This window comes from Crinia signifera, chromosome 5 (assembly GCF_055691185.1).
Source record: "Crinia signifera chromosome 5, ASM5569118v1, whole genome shotgun sequence".
Taxonomy (NCBI): domain Eukaryota; kingdom Metazoa; phylum Chordata; class Amphibia; order Anura; family Myobatrachidae; genus Crinia; species Crinia signifera.
Genome location: NC_139221.1, coordinates 65,542,662 through 65,563,331, shown reverse-complemented (window position 1 = coordinate 65,563,331; position 20,670 = coordinate 65,542,662). Strand labels below are relative to the sequence as shown.

The following is a 20,670-nucleotide window of genomic DNA, read 5'->3' as shown; positions in this document are numbered from 1 at the left end:
CATTTCAAGTAGTACTGTGTCCAATTTTATGTACCAGCAACGACCACTCTGTTTTAGGCCATATATGGATTTCTTCAGAAGACACACTTTCTCTGTCTGAAGTTCATTTTCATCATAATGATCTGGTGATTCCATATAGATTTCTTCAAGTAGCTCTCCATTTAGGAACGCTGAGTCGAAGTCTAGTTGGTATAGCAGTAAGTCTTGTAAGGTGGCGACTGCAATTACTAACCTGAGAGTGTTATACCTTGCAACGGGTGAGTATATCTCCCCATAGTCAATTCCGGATCTCTGTGTGTATCCTTTAGCAACAAGACGGGCTTTGTAACGGGCAACTTCTCCGTCTGAATTTAACTTCTTGCAGAAGACCCACTTGTTCTTGACTGTCTTGCGGTTGCTTGGCCTATCTACTATGGTCCAAGTATCGTTCTCTCTCAGTGCTGATAGCTCTGTGTCTATTGCAGATTTCCATTTCGCCCAATCACTGCACGCTTTCGCTTCTTGAATACTCTGAGGTTCACTGAAAGCAATATTCGCATATTCTTCCTCATATCTTCTGGCTGGTATGCCCTTGTTTCTTCTTACAGAAGCTCTATTAGTTGGTTCGCTTCCTTCTTCAGTATTTTCTGTTGCAGGTATGCTCTCTATTTCACATACCTCTACTAGTGCTTGCTTTTCTTGCTCTTTTGCTTTTGTGGGTGATGCTGTCTCTTGAAATATCACATCTCTTGATTTTAGAAGACGTCTGTTCTCTGCATCCCAGAGCCTGTACCCTTTGCTCTCCTCACAATAGCCTAGCAATATGCACTGTCTTGATTTTGGGTCAAGTTTTTTTTTTTTCTCCTTTGGTATATGCGCATAAGCTCTGCTCCCAAAGACACGGAGGTGACTGATGTCTGGCTTCTTCCCAGACCAGGTCTCTAAGGGGGTTTTTCCCTTCACGGCCACTGTAGGTGTTCTGTTTTTCAGGTATACTGCAGTAGATACAGCTTCTGCCCAAAAACTCTTCTCCAGGCCAGCATCGTTCACCATCGCTCGTGCTCTTTCAACGATTGTTCGGTTCGCCCTTTCACTTACGCCATTCTGTTCAGGCGTGTAGGCCATCGTCAGCTGATGCTTTATGCCATGTTTTCTGAGAAAGTCGGTTAGAACTTCATTTTCGTACTCTCCCCCATTGTCGGACCTCAGGACCTTTAGCTTTAGGCCCGTCTGAGTTTCCACTAGGTTCTTGTACTCCACAATTTTCTTGACCACCTCACTTTTCTTCCTTATGAAGTATACGTGTGTCATTCTTGTGGCGTCATCGATGAGAGTCATGAAGTATTTGTAACCACTGGTTGACTCCTCTTCCATTGGTCCGCACACATCTGTGTGCACCAGAGCTAATTGTGTTTCTGCTCTGCCTGCTGACTTGGGAAATGGGTTGCGGGTCTGCTTGCCTTTTATGCAACTCTCGCACACAGGTCTTCCGGTGTCCTTCACTGTGATTCCTGTTGCCATTCCATCAGCTAATTTCTGGACATTATCATATCCTAAGTGTCCCAAACGTCTGTGCCAGAGTTCCATCGACTCATTTTCAGCAGAGGCTGCCAAAGCTACACATTCCTCTGTGTCTAGGACGTATAGTTGGTTGCACCGGGTTGCTGAAGCAATTACAGTCCCTCTTTCATTATGCACCATACACTTGCCCTTTGCAAACTGGACTCTGTAGCCTTTTGCCTCGAGTACGCTGATAGCGATGAGGTTACTTCCCAATTCTGGTACATACAGGACGTCTTGGATATCTGTGACTATTGTCTGTCCCTCAATTCTTAGTCTCACTGTGATTGTCCCAACATTTGAAGCAGTAAGGACCTTTTCACCAATCCCGGTAACTGTTGTGGGGTTACACTGTGTTAAAGAATTGAACCACTCCTTGTTGCAGCTGAAGTGTCTAGAGGCTCCCGAGTCCATGTACCAGAGATCCCTCCTTGGCTTGTCTGTTACATTCAGTGCTGACTCGTTCTTCTTATCATGCCGCTTGTGCATGCCACTAGTGTTCTTCAGCCTGCATTCTGAAGCCTTGTGCCCTACTTTGTGGCACACATAACATTTGAATGTGCATTTCTTGGGTTTCGCACCCTTTGCTACTAAGGCAGAACCCTCAGCTATGGCATCCTTGTGGATTCTTTCTTGGAACTGTAGTAGTTTGGCTCTCACAACTTCAGTTGTAAGCTTGGTTTCATTTGACTCTAGTGCGACAACTAGGAAGTCAAATTCTTCTGTCAAGTTCTGCAGCATTACCATCGCCACTTCTTCCTCATCCACTTTTGCTCCTACACATGCCAATTGCTGAGCTATCGATAGTATCTTATCAATATAATCGTTCATGTCCTTGCATGCATTCAGCTTTGTTCCATACAGTGTGCGTCTCAGACTTATCCTTCTCATTAAGCCTTTATTCTCATAAGCACCTTGTAGAGTTGTCCACATGTCCTTAGCGGACTCCTTCCCACAGATTGTAGAATAAACATGCTGCTCCACAGCCAGGCCTATTGTGCCAATGGCCTTGTCTACCTCTTCTGGGTTTGGACTATCTCCTGGGGCTATTGTGACTTTCCATAGCTTCTCCCTCTTAAGCTGCATTTCCATAGCGAACTTCCATGTAGTATAATTCTCTGAGCCTTTGAGCTTTGGAAAGTTCATGCTATGCCCTGTACTGTGCATTCTCGTTAACTCTCCCACAAATGGCAATTTAGAAATAATTCCTTTGTGTTCTTTTATGTACTGCGCTAGCACTTTGTCTTCAGGGGGTTAATCTTCGCGCACGTGACGTGCTGGGCCCATAACCTATTGGCAGAGTGTCTATTAGTACGTGCAGTGTGGTTGTCAGACCTCACACTTAGAAGATATAACCAAATGAAGGCTTTATTCAAGTGGCAGGCTTGTAGGTTACAACAGTACTTTAGTAGTTAACTTCAAGCGGTAATACAAACTGGTACATTGGGAACGACAGTCTCTGGTTGTTACTTAGCTGTAGCGTTTTGGCGCGTGCAGGGTCAATGACAGTTTGCTGGTTTACGCTGCGGTATCTCTCCCAGTCTCGCTGCTGCCAATGATGACTGATCTCCCTGTGCAAAAGGTCACGCTGGTAACGGGATTACAGCGGGGACTTGCTCCTATGCGCTCCGGTACACGTGGAGCTACAAACAGCATGGACGGAGTCACATACGCTCTGAGGCACACACTACGCGGGGACTTCCTCACAGGAAAGGGAACGCTGCCAGCAGGGTCAGGGGTCTCTGCCCTGCTATTCGCTTAAGCGAGCTGTCACTCAGGGTGACGCCTAGCTGCGTTGGCTGCAAGGGGACAAGGCAGACTGTAAGCCTTACACTAAACAGTGTATGGAGACAGGCGCTGAGCGCTGCAATCTAACAGGTTTTGGGTTCACCTCTTGCCGAGTTTTCCTTGTGTTATCCTTTCTCTCCCCCAACCCCCTTTCCCCTCATGTGTCTTTATATTGCTTCTGATTGGCCCTGAAGCTTGTCTTACTGTAATTCGGCTAATTGGCATTCAATTAAACAATTTTTAATTTTTTTTGGCAGATCATCCATTTTATTAAGATTTAATTCTTTGGGAGGTATTCATGAAGCAGTGAAAGAGGGGAGAAGTGTGATTGGTTGCCATGGGTAACATCTCCAGTGGTCCACCCCTCCACTCTTCTCACTGATTCCCGAATAGGCCCCTTTGCCACCAAAATTTAGCTCATTAAACATATTTGAATATTCTTAATGTGTTTCAAATAAATTCCATCTTTTATTCTGCCAAATTCATGTCTCCGAGTCTTTATTTATATGATGGTTACTTATGAGTGTGTGATTATATGGTATATACTGTACATGGGACACCCCTCAGATGGTTAAGGGTTTATGGATCTTCATGCTTTACCACTATACAGTTCTTTAATTGATTTACTAATATATAAATATATATATATATATATATATATATATATATATAAATAAAACATACAAATAGGTGACCATTGCTGATGCCAAATTACTCTGAATCTTTTAACATAATTTGTTATTTTAGTGTTTAGTGTAAACAGTGATACGTTGTTATTATTGTGTGGTTGGTGCAGGGGACATCAGATTACCAAATTAGTTTAACACATTTTTTTTAAATAATCACAGAGGACATGACGCAGCCACATCTTGGTAATTGTTCACCCTGAACATGTCTTTGGGGGAAATTTACTAAGACGTGTATTTAACTTCACATGTGATGTTGCTATGGGCAACCCATAAGATTCAGTCTACTATCTTAAAAAATCTAGAGGGTGCTAAATAAATAAGTAGATTCTGATTGGTTGCCCATAGCAACATAACATGTGAAGTAGAATACACATCTTAGTAAATTTCCCCCTCTGAGTCAGACAAATGCATAACAATGGATCTGTGGGCTGTGTGTGCAAAACTGATACACATCCTCTTGTGGCTACGTAGGAGTCACTGGATGGCATTAAGGTATTAGCCCATGGGGCCCGATTCAGGCCTGATCACTGGGCCGAGGGTTTTCAGAGTCCAGCGATCAGGTAAACGCCATCCTACGCCGCCACGCACAAGCAAATTCTTGCCCATGTGCACCATGGAATGGTTTTCTCTCTGTGTGCAGTGCTGAGTAAGCCAGGACTTACTTGGCGCTGCGATGGCCGTGGGGAGAAAGAGGCTGCTCCCAATGGTGGGGAAAAGCCTGTGCCCCAGAAGGTTGTGGTATGCTGTTCCGATAGTCGGGATCCCGACAGTCATTAGCCCGACGTCGGGATCCTGACTGGCCGGACTCAGACAGCATGGCCAGCGCAACAAAGCCCCTGATGACTGCTATGATGAGGGTTGATGGTGCTGGGAAAGGGGAGCGGGGTCAGAGGCGGAACTAGTGGCGGTGCTAAGGGGCAGCAGTACTGACTAATGGTGATTAGCCTTCTGATCTGTAACTGGCTGGCCTGTGCCTTATACTGTACATGGATTGATATACATTGGCTATTTTTCCCAGCTGCACCTCCCCATCAAAGAAGCCCATGCACTTTGCTTGGTGCATCCTTTGTCAACTGAGAAGTCAGCAGAGCTCCTGAGAACGTCAGGTAAAGACTACAGTGCAGTCATTGCAACTAGACTATATATTACAATAGGGCACAGATTTTGGCTGTGGATGTTGTGTAACGCCAAGCAACACAACCTAATATATATTAGCATATGCCATAAGTGGATTCAGTATTGAATCCCGGCGGTCGGGATCCCGGCGTTCAGAATCCCGACGCCGGAATCCCGACAGCCGAAATGCCGACAAGGGGGGGACGTGGATCGCCCCCCCTTGCGGGCTCGCTGCGCTCGCCACGCAGCGGGCCCGGTGCCTCGCTACGCTCGGCACGCTAATTTATTCTCCCTCCAGGGGTGTCGTGGACACCCCAGGAGGGAGAATGTGTCGGCATTTCGGCGGTCGGGATTCCGGCGTCGGGATTCTGAACGCCGGGATCCCGACCGCCGGGATTTTAACTGCATCCCGCCATAAGTACATCATTCAACACCATGCATGATCAAAAACACATTACATACTGACTTGGACGTTTACTAACTTAGGGGTCTATGTACTAAGCCTTGGAGAGAGCTAAAGGGGTTGGAGATCAAGTACCTGCCAACCAGCGCCTGTAATGACAGTTAGGAGCTCGTGGCTGTTACTTTGGGGCAGATTTATCAATGAGTGATATTTGTAATGAGGGATCAAAAAAATAATACATGGTGCTCCAGCCAATCAGCTCATGTTCATTTTTTCAAACACATGACAGTTAGGAGCTGATTGGCTGGAGCACCATGTATTATTCTTTTGATCCCTCATTACGGATATCACTCATTGATAAATCTGCCCCTGTATCGCCGTACACTTTCTCTCTCCAAGACAGAGGACGTGGACTTCTTAATTAGCAGAAAGCTTTCATTTTATACAGCATATTCATTACCATCTAAGTGTCCTGACTGGACATGTTGTGTCCCAGTATAAGGGGGTTATTTACAAAGCATCTCATCATGTTTATCTGGGTATGGGTCATTGGGTCGACAGGCCTTAGGTGGACACCTGAAATAGGTCGACATGGCTGGAAAGTCGACACAAGCATTAGGTCGACATGAGTTTTTCACTTTTATGGTCTCAAATGTCGGTATAGTCAACATGGACACCATCTAAGTGTACCGCGTCCCCTCGCATAGCTCGCAATTTTCGGGAACTACAGTCGTAGAATGTGGCGTGTGCGTAAGTCAGAGACGCTTGCGCTCCCATTCTCGCCAATGGGCGCACAAGCCTGTGAGGCGTCCACGCGAGCCAGCTCGCTTTCCTCCAGCAGCCGCCAGATACTGATATCTGGTGCACTGGGGGCAACAGGGAGAGCGGCTCCATCTGTAATATTATTTTCCCACGACGTCGTAGTGGACGGTAGGGTATGAAATACCACCAGCCGGCACAAGTCGGCTAAAAAACACATATTGACCTAAGCCCTGTCAACCTAATGTATGTCGACCTTCATAGGGTCTGCCTAATGACCGTATCCCGTGTATCCCTGATATTTACAGATGTGTCCACATACATGTATCCTCTACAAGTCCCATTACACTTAATGCTGGAGTGCGGTGTGACTTGGTAGAACCACGTGTCCTTATTGTGCCACTTGCTGCATACCATTTGCGTCCTATATGCATCCTTTTGCCAATAATAGGCATGATAACTGAAAAGGTTGTGTGAGAAGACGTGCAGCGCTACCCAACCAAGCCACGGCATTACACCACTAGACGGGCTGCTTAACACACAGGTAGGCTGCATGTATTGGGACGCATCTGTTAGAGGGCAATGCTGTTACTAGCTGTGGTTGGTGAGTATGCCCAAATATCGGGCATAAACATGATCAGAAACCCCTATTATATTTTAAAGGATTTATGCAATGTATCTACTACATATGCAAGTACAGTGTACACTGATTGTGCAATACCTTACCAGCACAGAAAGGGTTTGATGGGTTAAAATTTATTGGGAACTCGTGTGAAACCTGAAAGACAAGAATAGCTCTCTCATTAACAGTATAATGGCTTCCCTTTGTACAATTTTACACACATGTACCACACACACACACACACACACACACACACACACACACACACACACACACACACACAAACACACACACACTGTGGGGTAGATGTATGAAGCAGTGATATGGGAGGAGAAGTGATAAAGTGCCTGGTACTTTATCACCGGCCAATCAGCTCCTGACTGTCCCTTTTTAAACCCAGCCTGTAACTTAACAGTCAGGAGCTGATTGGCCGGTGATAAAGTACCAGGCAGCTCACAACTGAGGGTCTAATTCAGCATGGATCGCTAATCAGAGGATTCACAATCTGTTCAATTATCGAATGACAGTGTGCGCAGCATTTGCACTACGTGTATTCTGCCGCAATTAGCTACTAAATATCTGTATGCATAGTGATCACATAGAGTTTGCGGTATGATTGACAGGAACTGGTGTATAGTGGTAGAGACATGGCGTCTTCTGCATGTGTTTGTGAATGCACAGGCTTGCCCAGGCATTTTCTTTGGGTGGGTCTCTAATGTCAGCAATGACCACTTCCATCCTGGTTTTTGCAGATTAGTGGATGCCCTAGAAATACGCAGATGAAACAAACCTCTTAGATGTTCGCTTTTTGCGTATGGATCTGCGGACGCATCACATTTGCAAGTGGCGGCTATTCTGTCTGTCTGGGTGGCAAATTTGTGATCGCAGGCAACTGCCTTTTCTCTTACTACGATCCATGCTGAATTAGATCCTAAGCACGAATATGACAAACACTGTACCCCCATATTTTGTGTAAAGATCATCCAATTTGCCAATTTTAATTTTGAGCGCTGCTACCACCCCCTTTTTTCTTCACTGTACCCCCAGTATCTCAGTAGTGTTTTCAGTTCGTAATTTACTCTACTATGGGTATAAATAAGAAATACCTGGGATATACAGAAAATGCTTTAACTTTTAAAATTTGTTACTTATAAACACATAACCGTTTTAGAAACAATGAAATAAAAAGTATACATCATTATACCGCCCACACCTCATACATGTATGAGATGATTCTAAATGTAGTTGTGTTACCTGTCCGTTCGGTGGGATCTGAGCTCCAAACCCAAAAGCAGGGAACATTTTATCACTGAAAAAGAAAAAAAAGACAACTTGTGTGAAGGATTCATCGACCCTGCTGCAGGAGACTCCCTGTGAGCATTCATCAGTATTCTACATGTCAGGTGAATTACACATTTTGGGACCGATTCCTAATTCAGACACAGTCACAGAAGCTTTTCAACATGGTCCATATGACAGTGCCGTCTTTCCCATTCTAGGGGCCCACCCCAATGGGGAAAGCGGCACTGCCCCAGGGAGCTGCTGCAGCGGTGGGTGACGGGCAGTGGGGGCTGGGATGGCGTTTGTAGCAATATTTGCTGGGCGGAAAGCGCTGCTGATTTTGAAAAGACTGGCCAGTCGCTGATTGGCTAGACACTCAACCAATCAATGCCCAGCCAGTCTATTCAAAATTAGCAACGTTTCCTGCCATGCCACCAGGCAAATAGCACTACAAGCTCCCCAGCTGCCGCTGCCCGGATCCCCGCTGCCTGGATGCCGCTGCCCGGGCAGCGGCAGCTTGTAGCGCTATTTGCCAGGCAGGAAGCTCTGCTGATTTGAAAAGACTGGTCGGGCGCTGATTGGCTGAGCGTCCAGCCAATCAGCATCCAGACAGTCTTTTCAAAATCAGCAGCGCTTCCCCCCTGGCAAATAGTGCTACAAGCTGCCGCTGCCCGGGCAGTGGCATCCAGGCAGTGGGGATCCGGGCAGCGGCAGCTGTGGAGCTTGTAGTGCTATTTGCCGGGTGGCGTGGCAGGAAACGTTGCTAATTTTGCCCAGGGGCCCGCTCTTCTGTTATGATGGCTCTGCCATATGGTCACTGAATCTGACCCCTGTTGGCCTAATATGGTACCACAGCAGAAGTATTTGTATTAAACAATCCAGCCAGCGATTCTTGTGTTAAGGTGCGTACACACGGGGGCGATTTTGTCCAAAATCGCGGGAAATATGGTCGCTGAGCGACCATATTGCCCGCAATGGGAGTGTGCACCGGCGATATATCGCCGGGTGCGCGCTCCCGTTTTTGCCCCTGTGGTGATCGCTGGTCGCAGGAACATGCTCCTGCGACCAGCTGATTACCACTGCCGGGCTCCCCCGGGCAGTTTCATTTTCATCAGCGACCATCTCTGGTCGCTGATGAACAGGAGAAATTGAGCAATATATTGCTCAGCCATATATTGCTCAGCAATATATGGCTGAGCAATATATCTCCCCCGTGTGTACACAGCATAACAGAGATTTCATACACCTGAAACTTCCTATAAAATGTTAAAAAACAGTTTTTTTTTATAATTTCAGTGCCCCTTTGGCCTATTTTTTACATTTTATGTACTATGTGTTTGTTATAACCTAAAGAACAGCTCACAGACATATTTTTTATTTCATTTGGTCTTTGAAAATGGCAGTATAAAATAATTTCAACAGCCCAGTACAAACCATTTGTCACAGTCATCTACATAAAAAAGTAAAGGACCACAGGGCAGATGTATCAATCTGAGGTCCCACCCTGAAATCTCTGTGACTATTGTGCCATGTTCTCAAAAATTCCTGATTATCATCACAACTGAAGATTTAGTTTTAACAGTGACATAACCAGTATCAACCAATCATAGAATACCTATCATATATTTAATAGAATGCACTTGATAATACTATCTAGAGGCAGTTTGGCTGCTAGGGGCCACTTCCACACTAGTTAGAGTAACATTATCTACTCCTACAGTAAGTTTATATATATTAGATGCACTGGAAATACCAATTTGCAGCACAAGGTGACTGCACACAAAATGAATTTAGTAAAATAAAAAAAAGGTAATACTTACGAGTCATAATCCTGAATTACTAACCCAACGGACCAGATAGCATGAAGGTACTCATTGACTCCATTGGGGCTAATGTAGTGCAGAGAGTCTGGGGAGCGAGGGTCTCCATTTGATCCGGTAAAATCAATTCCAACCTACCATAATAAACAGATCTGTAAATACTCCTTTCATACAGTTGCTCATGTCCCAAACCCCTTTGATCTGTCATCATTTCATTTTTGTGCAGTTGCAGACCAGCAGCTTCATCGTATAAGGGGTCATTTTAGTGGATTTTAAATTGATCAACATGTGTTTCAGAGACTGAAATGTACATTTACTAACAGACAACATTAAATGTTAGTAAATGTGCAACGTAGCTCCTAAAGCACAACAGGAAAATAGATTAAAATCATTCTTCAGTAAATTTATGAGTGCTGGGCCACATCAGGCGGCGAAGCGGACCTGCTGCGCCACAAGGAGCCTGCACACAGGCACCTATGCATCCACCCACGCATTGGCGGTGGGGCCGCAGCCGATGGGTCCTCGTGGTGCGGGACTGCCGGATTTCTAGGGGAACACGTACATTCAAATGCGTCGCCCTGTGTAACACTAGAAATCTAGTCGGTAGTGGCAGGACCTAGCCACAATGCTGTGTGTGACCCAATCTTCCTCCTTGCAGGTCCTGCTGAAGGGACCCGCTTGGACGATATGTGCGACCTGGCCCTGAGTCTCCCTCTATGTTTAAAAGAAGACGTCACTGAAAGATATCGTTTACCGATATCGTTCAGTATGTATGCGCAATATCGGTGACGCACGGCCAATATTGTTAACTATATGGGCGGCGGCCAACATCCCCTACTGTGTATAGGGATTTAGTGTGCACCACCTATATCGCTAAAGATGCGCACTCCAGTGGGTCGTTAACTTCCGGGAGAGTAGTAAGTATAGTTTCTGCTCATGGGGGGTTTATTTACTAAGCCTTTAATGGAGATAAAGTGGATGGAGATAAAGTGGATGCAGCCAATCAGCACCCAACTGCCACATTACAGGCTGGATTTGAAAGATGACAGTTGGGAGTAAACTTATCCCATAGGGTAACGCGACCCTAATGGGCCCCATACATCAGCAATCACAATTTATGGATTTTCAGATATTGGGATATTTTGGCCAGATAAATGGATTTTCAGATCTATCCGACTTTGCCCACACATTACAGTTTTTTTCAGTGATCGGCAGATTTTTCCATCTAAAGATTGCATCTTCATATCTGGAAATTGCCCCAATCGATTGTCATTTCAGCTGGTCATAATGTAAATAGATGAAGAAAACGAATTGGGAATGCCCACACATCTAAAAAAGATCTGCAGATAATACCAGATTATTAAACATGTTTAAAAACCTGATTAAGCAATCGATTGGCGATTGTGATTGGGATTGCCAAAAGGGGGAGCCCACACATCTAAAATTAATTGTGGCAATCATCTCCATATCTGAAAATTGTCACAATTAATTGCTGATGTATGGGGCCCTTAAGCAGATTGCAGTGTTTTCATCACAGAAAGTCCTATGAGATCATTAGATGAACGATATAAAGCGTAAACAAGGTGGTAAAGTTACTACGCAGCGGCTTAGTGTGCTTAACCCCAACATTTTGCTTTTAATATTAATGCCTTTGCAAATTTTAGGGATAAACCCACAGCAAAGTGGAGGTTTGCTTAGTAAAATCCCCCCCCCCCCCCCACCCCATTTTTTTTTCTTTTAAACTCACTTCAGCACCCAATTGTTTTAACATTTTCTTGATTATAAATATAATAATATAATCTTTAATATAGATTTGTATGACCATCGACCAAAAAATGTCAAGCAGGAAAATACTACAAAAAATGAATAGCATTAAAGATACTTACAATAAAATTCATCTGACATCCTCCCATAACATAATCAAGAAAGGTGTATTCAACTACAATCTAAAAGAGAAGAAATAGGAATACAATAGGTCAATTAGGTTTATGAAGCAAAGAGAAGGATTTGCTACTTTAATACCAAACAGAATTATTGAGGCAGGTACAAAAAAAGCATCTCCCAGTCACAGTACTGTAGTTCTGCCATCTGCTGTACAGAGTAAGAGCCTACGGGTGTTTAGGTTAGGGCAGTGACAAGCAGGAACATAGAGCTTGATTCGGATTTGTATGCAAACATAGCGGTTTCTGTATAAAGCCAGTTGCAGTGGCGTAACTACTGTAAGGCAGCCCCAGCTGCCACTTGGGGGAGCAAGCGGCATTGGGGTCTGTGTGGGCGCCAGCACCCGCTCAACGCACTGACATGCTGCTGCCTGCTGCTGCCCACTGGCTGAGGAGGAGAGTCAGCCGCAGCGCGGGTGTGGCCATGGCAGAGACGACAAATCCCCCCACTGATTCAATTGACTGTACACAGAGCTGGCTATTGGCTACTGTGTCCAGGATGGGCGTGCTAGGGCGACCTGGGATGTGTCGGACCCAAGGGAAGCAGAAGTCTCTGCTGCTCTCTCTTCCCACACGCTGGGGAAATATGCTCCGGGGCGCCACAAACTTTTTGGCAGGGGGGAGCAAAATGTATAGTTACGCCACTGGCCAGTTGTTTGGGGTCAGTGCAGGGGCAGGACCTGTTATGGGCATATGCAGAACGAATCCTGAGTAGTCATTTGCAGTCCCTCCTTATCCGCAACAAGACTGACACGCTGCAGTGTTTAGGGGTGATGATTTGGGCTTCTACAAAACAGGGGGCGACACCCTTGTTTTGTAGACACGATGAGCCCAGGGTACTCGTCAACAGATTCAGACTTCACGGGCAGGCAGATGGGAATCTCATGGCCAATCTACATAAGGAGGTGTCTATTTCCTACAGACATATCCTGCAGCCAGTGGGGTATTTAGAATGAGTGCCAAGTGCATGGTGCCTCAGGTGATACGGTCATTTGGTCTACAGCATGTTGGTCGACAAGCATTGGGTCGACGCAATTAGGTCGACATGGGGATAGGTCGACATGAGTTAGGTCGACAGGTCATTAGGTCGACACAAGCATTAGGTTGACAGTCAAAAGGTCGACATGGGGTTTTTCACTGCTTTTTTGATCCGACATGCGAGGGGGCGCGGTGCACTTCAAACTGTGTCCATGTCGACTGTGTTGACATTCGGGTAAAAAAACTGTGAAAAACCCCATGTCGACCTAATGCTTGTGTCAACTGAATGACCTGTCGACCCTTTGAAGTTCCACAATGAAGGCAGCAGCTCTGCTGAAACTGCCCAAAAAAATGGACATTGCGCTATTTTTACGGATATCACCGGGATGGGTTCTGTACCTCGGAATAGTCAGGATGACATACTCAGGGTAGACATGGCTGAGTGTGGACTGACCCACACCTGTACATACATAAACATCTATGAAATGTCATCAAGTTACCTTAGAATTTGAAGACCTATGAAAGCATATTTCCCAAGCTACCTGATAGATGCTATTTATTAAGGGCAATGCCCCTAGAAAAGGTGTGCCCTCTTTCAGAATGGGTATGGCATGGTTGGATTGGGGCATAGAATCAGTGGGTCTGGGATATGACAACATTCTCCTAATTATCCATCTAGGCATGCGGCATGTATGGTGACTCACACAGAAGTTATACCTAGGGAAGTTACAGAGGGCACACAATGCAGTTCCCCTACTCACCTGGCAATGCTTTACACTCACTACACCGGAATTTCTGTAGCTTTTCTTTTTTTGTTTCTTCTTTTCATTTATGCATTCAAACTCCGCCTGAAATGACAAGGATGTGGCTTATTTATACTTCATAAACTAAAGGTTTCATTGTATTCCAACCGGCTTGTGCTGGGGAGAGCTACTGTACTTCCAGTGTTCCAGGTCATTGCATCTACTTCTAAATGCCTGCTGCCCATAATGCACAACAGGGGGCAACTTTCCATGTGCTGGGGGCGTATTTACACTCTTATGGTGCCCATACACATATGCGATCGGATGCGATTGCGATGTCCCACCGCATCCGATCTCATATTTGGTGCCCAAGTGTGGTTTTGCCAGCACCCGATGTCGCATGGCATTTGCGATGCCACATCAGGTGCTAGAAGAGGGCCAGCGGTGGGCGGAGCGCAGTGCTATGAAGGAGGGCTGGCAGTGGCGGGAGTCAGAATTTAAAAAAAACAATTGAAAACACTAGGTGGCTCTTATTGGCTGAGAGAGAGAGAGAGCTCAGCCAGTCAGAGGCCTCACATTCAGGCAGCTGCTGATTGGCTGAGAGAGCTCTCTCTCAGTCAGAGTGCCGCCCAGTATTTTAATTAGTTTTTTCAAATTCTGCCACCCACCGATGAGCCCCACCGCTGCCAATCCTCCTGCACAGTGCTGCCTTAATACAACACACCGCCAGCAATACATCACCTGCACCCCGAACCTGCCACTTGCGATCTGTCCCCCACTCCCCGAACCTGCCACTCATGCTCCGGCCCCCACTCCTGGAACTCGCCTTCCAATGCCAGTGCTCCAGCCGCATTGCGATCGCTCATACAATTCAATAAATATTTATTATGTGCAGCACATAATACTTTTTGACGCGACATGCGAACGACAGGCCCACGCATCGCGTCGGTGGAACCAATCCTTTGATTTATCGCACACACAAGGTCGAAATGGAAGGTCAATATACAGTAGAAGGATTGTATGCAATATCGCCCTAGTGTATGGGCAGCATTACACTCAGAGGCGGATTTAGACCTCATGGGGCCCTAGGCAAGACCAGCCAGGGGCTCCTCCCTCAAACAATCCATAGCACTATATTTTTGCTGCTGATTGCAGGTGCCATCAATAGAGTACCTTGGCACATGTCCAGTCTACCGATAAATGCTCAGCTGCGTTTAACAAACATCCAATTGCATGCTGCGGGGAACACCCACATATTTCGATGGTCGCGACCATCGAAAGATGTGGAAGGTGCACACAGATAAAAAAGTGGATTTCAAGTCATTTATATATGCGTGCACGCTGGGATGGAAATGGGCGAGCAGATGATATCCGGGGATGTCAGCTGCCGCCCTACGCCCCCCCCCCACCACCACCACCACCACACACACACACTCACACTCACGTCATGGCCTCATTACCATGTGTATGCACAGCATCCTCATGGGAACGGCCATGAAACGCTGGCCATTCCCATATGATGATAAGGCAGGCCGGTGCCCCACGCCCCTCTCCGCCCCCCTGCCTGCACCCTGTGTATGCACATGCGCAGAACAAAAACATCATACCCCGCGCGAACGCAGCCCTGCTGCGCAAAAATCAGAATAACCCCCTAAATCTTCATTTTTCATTCAGACTTTCTACGTTCATAATCAATGCCTTGTGAGGCGCACATGCTAATGCTTTTTAAATAATTTACTGTAAGCATAAGCGAAAGGCTGCTGTGGGAGGAATCCCAAAGAATTTGGTGGAGGCAGACTGATCTACTTTTTTTGTGAAAGGATAACTGGCATAACACCATCATCATGACCACACTGCTTGGAAGGAGTCCTGAGTGTGGGTGAGTTACATTAAATGTTATCAATGGTTAGGCCCTGTGCAGAGACCTACAGTATAGTATCAGCTCTCATGTGGCCACTTACTGGCATCGAGCGACTCGCTTCCTTTAGTTTAGCCATGTTCGTCTGAAAGATTCCAATTATGTCATGTGACCCATCATTGTCATAGTCATAACATTCCACCTGGAACACAGAAAGCAGCCTTCATCATTCATTATGTCGTCCATAGTAAGAAAAAAGTACTGCAAGTAAAGATGTTGCACAGCATGTGAAAGACAATTGCTCACTGGAGCCATAGGGTCATGACAGTACACACTCTTTAACATATTACTTTCATAATTGTCCTACCAGAATCAGATCATGGATTAAGGTCTGACCAGTCCCAAGACAGGCAGAGTTTGCATGGAAGTTTGCTCATCCTTGCATGGAAGTGTGATGCACAGATGGAGGAAAACAAAACAGACTCACGGCAGCAGCGAGGGAAGCGGTGGATGTGGCGACTGGCCCTCCATGTTGCAGTAGGATAGGATGAAGTTGGTCATGCTAGGGTACACAAAGTGCCTGGGGCAGGATGGCAGGAAATGTCCATGTTACAACAAATTTTGAGCAGGTCATCATATAGAGGTCCAGATGGCGTGTAGGCCACGGTGGTCTGGAGACCTGGGTGTGTATCAGGGACCTTGCTGGTGTGTGTGTCAGGCCGGCGCTACCCGCTCAGCAGAGGATGCAAAGCAGGTAGGCACCGGGCAGGAGAGGCATCACTGTCCCTGCTCTGCATCCCCTGCTGTCTCTGAGGCTGCCGGCTGCTGCTGCACCTGTCACACTGCAGGGCACGCAGCAGCGCCGGAGGCACAGAGTTCCCTCCAGGCTCCTAAACATCAGGGCAGCAGTACCTACGTACTAAAAGGGGCAGGGCTACACGGGCGGAGGGGGCGGGGCTATAATGGAGCAAGACTGAAGAGAGACACAGGAGAGGCTGAGCTGCCAGGACAGCAGACTAAAGTGTGAGTGTACTAATGTTGGCAACTGGTGTGGGCACGTGTATAGGCAGGCAGCATTACCAATGTCAGCAACTGGTGTGAGCATTTGTGTAGGCAGCATTACTAATGTCGGCAACTGGTGTGAGCATTTGTGTAGGCAGCATTACTAATGTCGGCAACTGATGTGGGCATGTGTATAGGTAGTGCTACTAATGTCGGCAACTGATGTGGGCATGTGTATAGTCAGCGCTACTAATGTCGGCAACTGGTGTGGGCATGTGTATAGTTAGCGCTACTAAAGTCAGCAACTGGTGTGGGCATGTGTATAGTCAGTGCTACTGTCGGCAACTGCTGTGGGCACGTGTATAGTCAACGCTATTAATGACGGCAACTGGTGTGGGCACGTGTATAGTCAGTGCTACTAATGTCGGCAACTGCTGTGCGCACGTGTAAAGTCAGCGCTACTAATGTCGGCAACTGGTGTGGGCACGTGTATAGTTAGCGCTACTAATGTCAGCAACTGGTGTGGGCACGTGTATAGTCAGCGCTACTAATGTCGGCACCTGATGTGAGCATGTGTGTAGACAGAGCTAGTGATGTCGGCAACTGGTGTGGGCACATGTATAGGCAGCGGAGCATTATGTGTAGCATAATGTGTGTCAATATCATATGGGCATTATGGTGCTTGGCATATTTTGTAAGGAGAATTACGGTGTGTGGCATAATGTGTAATGGGCATTATGGTGTGCTGCATATTGTGTAAGGGGCATCATGATGTGTGACATAATGTATAATGTGCATTACTTTATGTATAATGTGCCTTACTGTGTGTGGTATAATGTGTAATGGGCATTGAGGTGTGAAGCATAATGTGTTATGGGGAATACAGTGTAATTGGTACTTTTATGTGACGATGCCCATTCCCCATAAAGCTAAGCTCCTACATTTTTGCGCGCTCCTACGGTGCAAACTCTCCCTGTTTTTTGAACTCATGGCACCAAAATGGCTAGTTACAGCTGTGTAAGGCGAATAATATTGTGCTACTATGTGGTGTAATTTAGAGTGGGAGTTCTATTGTGTGGCCATTCCCCTTCCTTGAGTGATCACACATTTTTTCTTTTGGTGTGCGCTGTCCCTTTGTAAAGCTTGGGTGGGCGCAAATTTATAGTTTGCAGGAGGGCGCCGAACCCCCTAGCACCGGCCCTGTGTGTGTACCCAGATACACCACAGGGGAATGAGGGTGGATAGTATGGACAGTGGCAAGGACCTTGGGTGCAAGTGCTAATCAGAGACAAGGCTAGACAAAGCTAGACCCTAGAGCCGGGATACATTTAGATACACCAACGTTACCCCCTTGATTTGAAAGGAAGGAAATCATATAATAGTAATACACACTGTACCCCCAGAAATGGATGCTATATCCTGCTAGTACGGTACACAGCCTGGCAGCAATTGATTATGATGATGCTGTATGTGGTAAAAAATGTATCACTGATCATCATCATTGGCTGCCAGGCTGTGTGGGGTATAGCTATTGATAATGTGACGTCCAGGCAATTATTAGTGTCAGTATTTCAAGATGATATAGTAACAGTCTGTGCAAATGTTTTTCCCATAGACTGGATATGGGTATACCTTGGCAGGAGCCTATAACCAGGCAAAGAATCTCTGCCCTGCAGCAGCAGTACAGACTGCACACTGCCAACGCAATTAGCCTACTCTACTGAAGAAGCGGTCAGACTTGGAGGCGGGGCTCAGGGCATCACGCAGGGAAATGTGTTATACACAAGGGCCTGGCGGCTTTGCATAGTGCAGCGCTATGCAAAGCCGTTCATCTGCTGGTAATACCAGCAGATGAACGGATTTCCCAGCGATGATGCGGGAGCGCGCATCACCACTCACCGCCGGGCCGGAAATACTGGGCGGCTTTGAGCTGCAAGCCGCTCAGAACACCAAGTTTGAGCGGCTTTTAGCTCAAAATCGCACAGTGTGTATGGGCCTTAAGTCAGTTTGGGATGGCAGTTGCTATGTCTACTCTATTTGAAATTTGAACTGTGCTACAGCCCCACCACTGGAGCCTCCCCCGGTCAAGACACTGCAGTAAGGTGCCCATACACGCTACAATTATTGTATGCATTATGGACTAGATCGCATTGCATTGCATGTGATGCGATCTGATCTAGTTCAAAAAGTATGTGCAGCACACACTTTTTGAACTGTGTGATAATATGTGAGCAGGAGCGCGCATCTCATCGCACCCAGCAACTGTACCGTGTATGGGCACCTTTACAACCAAGATACATTTTTTGGCAAAAAAAGATGCAGCTCTCATAGCATTGGGCATGGGACTTGGTGGCTCAGTCACAGCAGGCATCTCACACTGCGCTGATGTATGGGGACGCATCTGTATACAAAAAATGACCCCTGTGTGATTATTCCCAACCTTAGTATATCTTGCCCACAACCTGCACATTGGCCAGTAGAAGATGATTAGTTAGTAATACATCCAGAGCCGTGACTAGACGGGTGCTGGCCACACAGAGATGTCAAAATGCTGCCTCCTTTTCAGTGACATTGGGGGACATTTACCAAAATGGATTCGTAGAAAAAAGGTGTATTCGTAGGGAGAAATACACCTTTTTTTTACGAATTTGTATTTTCGGGATTTACAATCCCAAAAATACAACAATTCGTAGTCCTAAAGATGGAACATTCGTATTTGTAGTTACAAATACGAATGCCCTACACCATCGATAGGATACGACAGAAATCACCATTCAAAAGAATGGTGGTTTCTGATTTACTAAGCAGCCGTACTGACAATACGGCTGCTTAGTGGTGTGAAACACCCACGCAAATACGACAGGAAAATAGAACACCATTTTCCTGTTCTATTTGCTTTAAGCCTGCACGGATCAGTCAGATCCGTGCAGGCTTCAGTGTAAAAAAATAGAAAAATAAATAAATAAAAAAAAAAACGGCGTGGGGTCCCCCCCACAGCCATAACCAGCACCAGGCTGAAGGAGCCGGGGCCGGTAATTAAAAATCAGGGAACCCGACAAATAGGGGCTCCCCGATTTTTAACAACCAGCCCCAGGCTCCAGGTCCGGGGCTGGTTCCCAAAATACGGGGGGACAAAATGACTAGGGGTCCCCCGTATTTCAAGAACCAGCCCCAGGCACAACCAGCCGGCAGGGTAATGCCACAGCCGGGGGGAGACTTTTTATGCAAGTCCCCCCGGCCAAAGCATTCTCCCTACCGACCAGTCAGCCTGGCCAGGGGCCCTGGGGGAGTGGGGACCCCCCCAATAAAGGGGTCCCCCCCCTCCAGGACTTACCTGACCAGGCTGAAGCCTGGTGCTGTCCTCGATGCCCCTGGGCGGTGGGCATCGAGCTGATAGTGTTGTAAAAAATAGAAAAATCTATTGTTTTTTACTGTGGCACTACAAGTGCCAGCAAGCCTCCCCAGCAAGCTGGGACTTGGAGAACCACAAGTCCCAGCCTGCTGGGCATTAAAGGGCCCGCTGGCACTTGTAGTTCTACAGTTAAAAAAATAGTGCACAAAACACACTGACACACTTTTAAAATAAAACTTTATTACACACAAAGCCCACACATACTAATACTTACCTATCTTCTCTCCGTAGGTAGCCCTGATGTCCTGTGTCGGCGTCTTCTGGTCCTGTGTCGTCTTCTTCCTCCATGTCGACCGTCGCTGTCGCCGTCCGGATCCGTCGAAATCCATTTGGGAAGCTGTGGAAGGAAACCATACTCACCTGTCCCAGCGCGACGTAGTCCAGGTAAGGGTCTTTGCAAAAAAACAAAACGAACACCCCGAAACCAGACCGGACTGACGGAGACGCACGTGTGTTTGTTTACATCGTGCGGCTCCGCCTCCCGAATGCCGCTATTGGCCGCCTTGCGGCCTAGCGGCTCCTGATTGGCCGCTAGGCCGCAAGGCGGCCAATAGCGGCATTCGGGAGGCGGAGCCGCACGATGATAACACTGTGCGTCTCCGTCAGTCCGGTCTGGTTTCGGGGTGTTCGTTTTGTTTTTTTGCAAAGACCCTTACCTGGACTACGTCGCGCTGGGACAAGTGAGTATGGTTTCCTTCCACAGCTTCCTCCATGGATTTC

General features: G+C 46.7%; 1 protein-coding gene across 3 annotated transcripts in view; it reads right to left on the bottom strand.

The window, feature by feature from the left end:
- The window catches only part of CPNE3 (copine 3), a 65,016-nt gene that overhangs the window by 15,381 nt on the left and 28,965 nt on the right, over positions 1–20,670 (bottom strand). For all 3 annotated transcript variants that reach the window (XM_083187378.1, XM_083187379.1, XM_083187380.1), the window contains exons 8-13: positions 15,640–15,738; positions 13,697–13,783; positions 11,904–11,963; positions 10,018–10,151; positions 8,171–8,225; positions 7,021–7,072 (exon numbers count right to left, since the gene is read on the bottom strand). In XM_083187378.1, the coding sequence (XP_083043504.1) occupies positions 7,021–7,072; positions 8,171–8,225; positions 10,018–10,151; positions 11,904–11,963; positions 13,697–13,783; positions 15,640–15,738 (487 nt within the window). The remainder of the gene's footprint in view (positions 1–7,020; positions 7,073–8,170; positions 8,226–10,017; positions 10,152–11,903; positions 11,964–13,696; positions 13,784–15,639; positions 15,739–20,670) is intronic.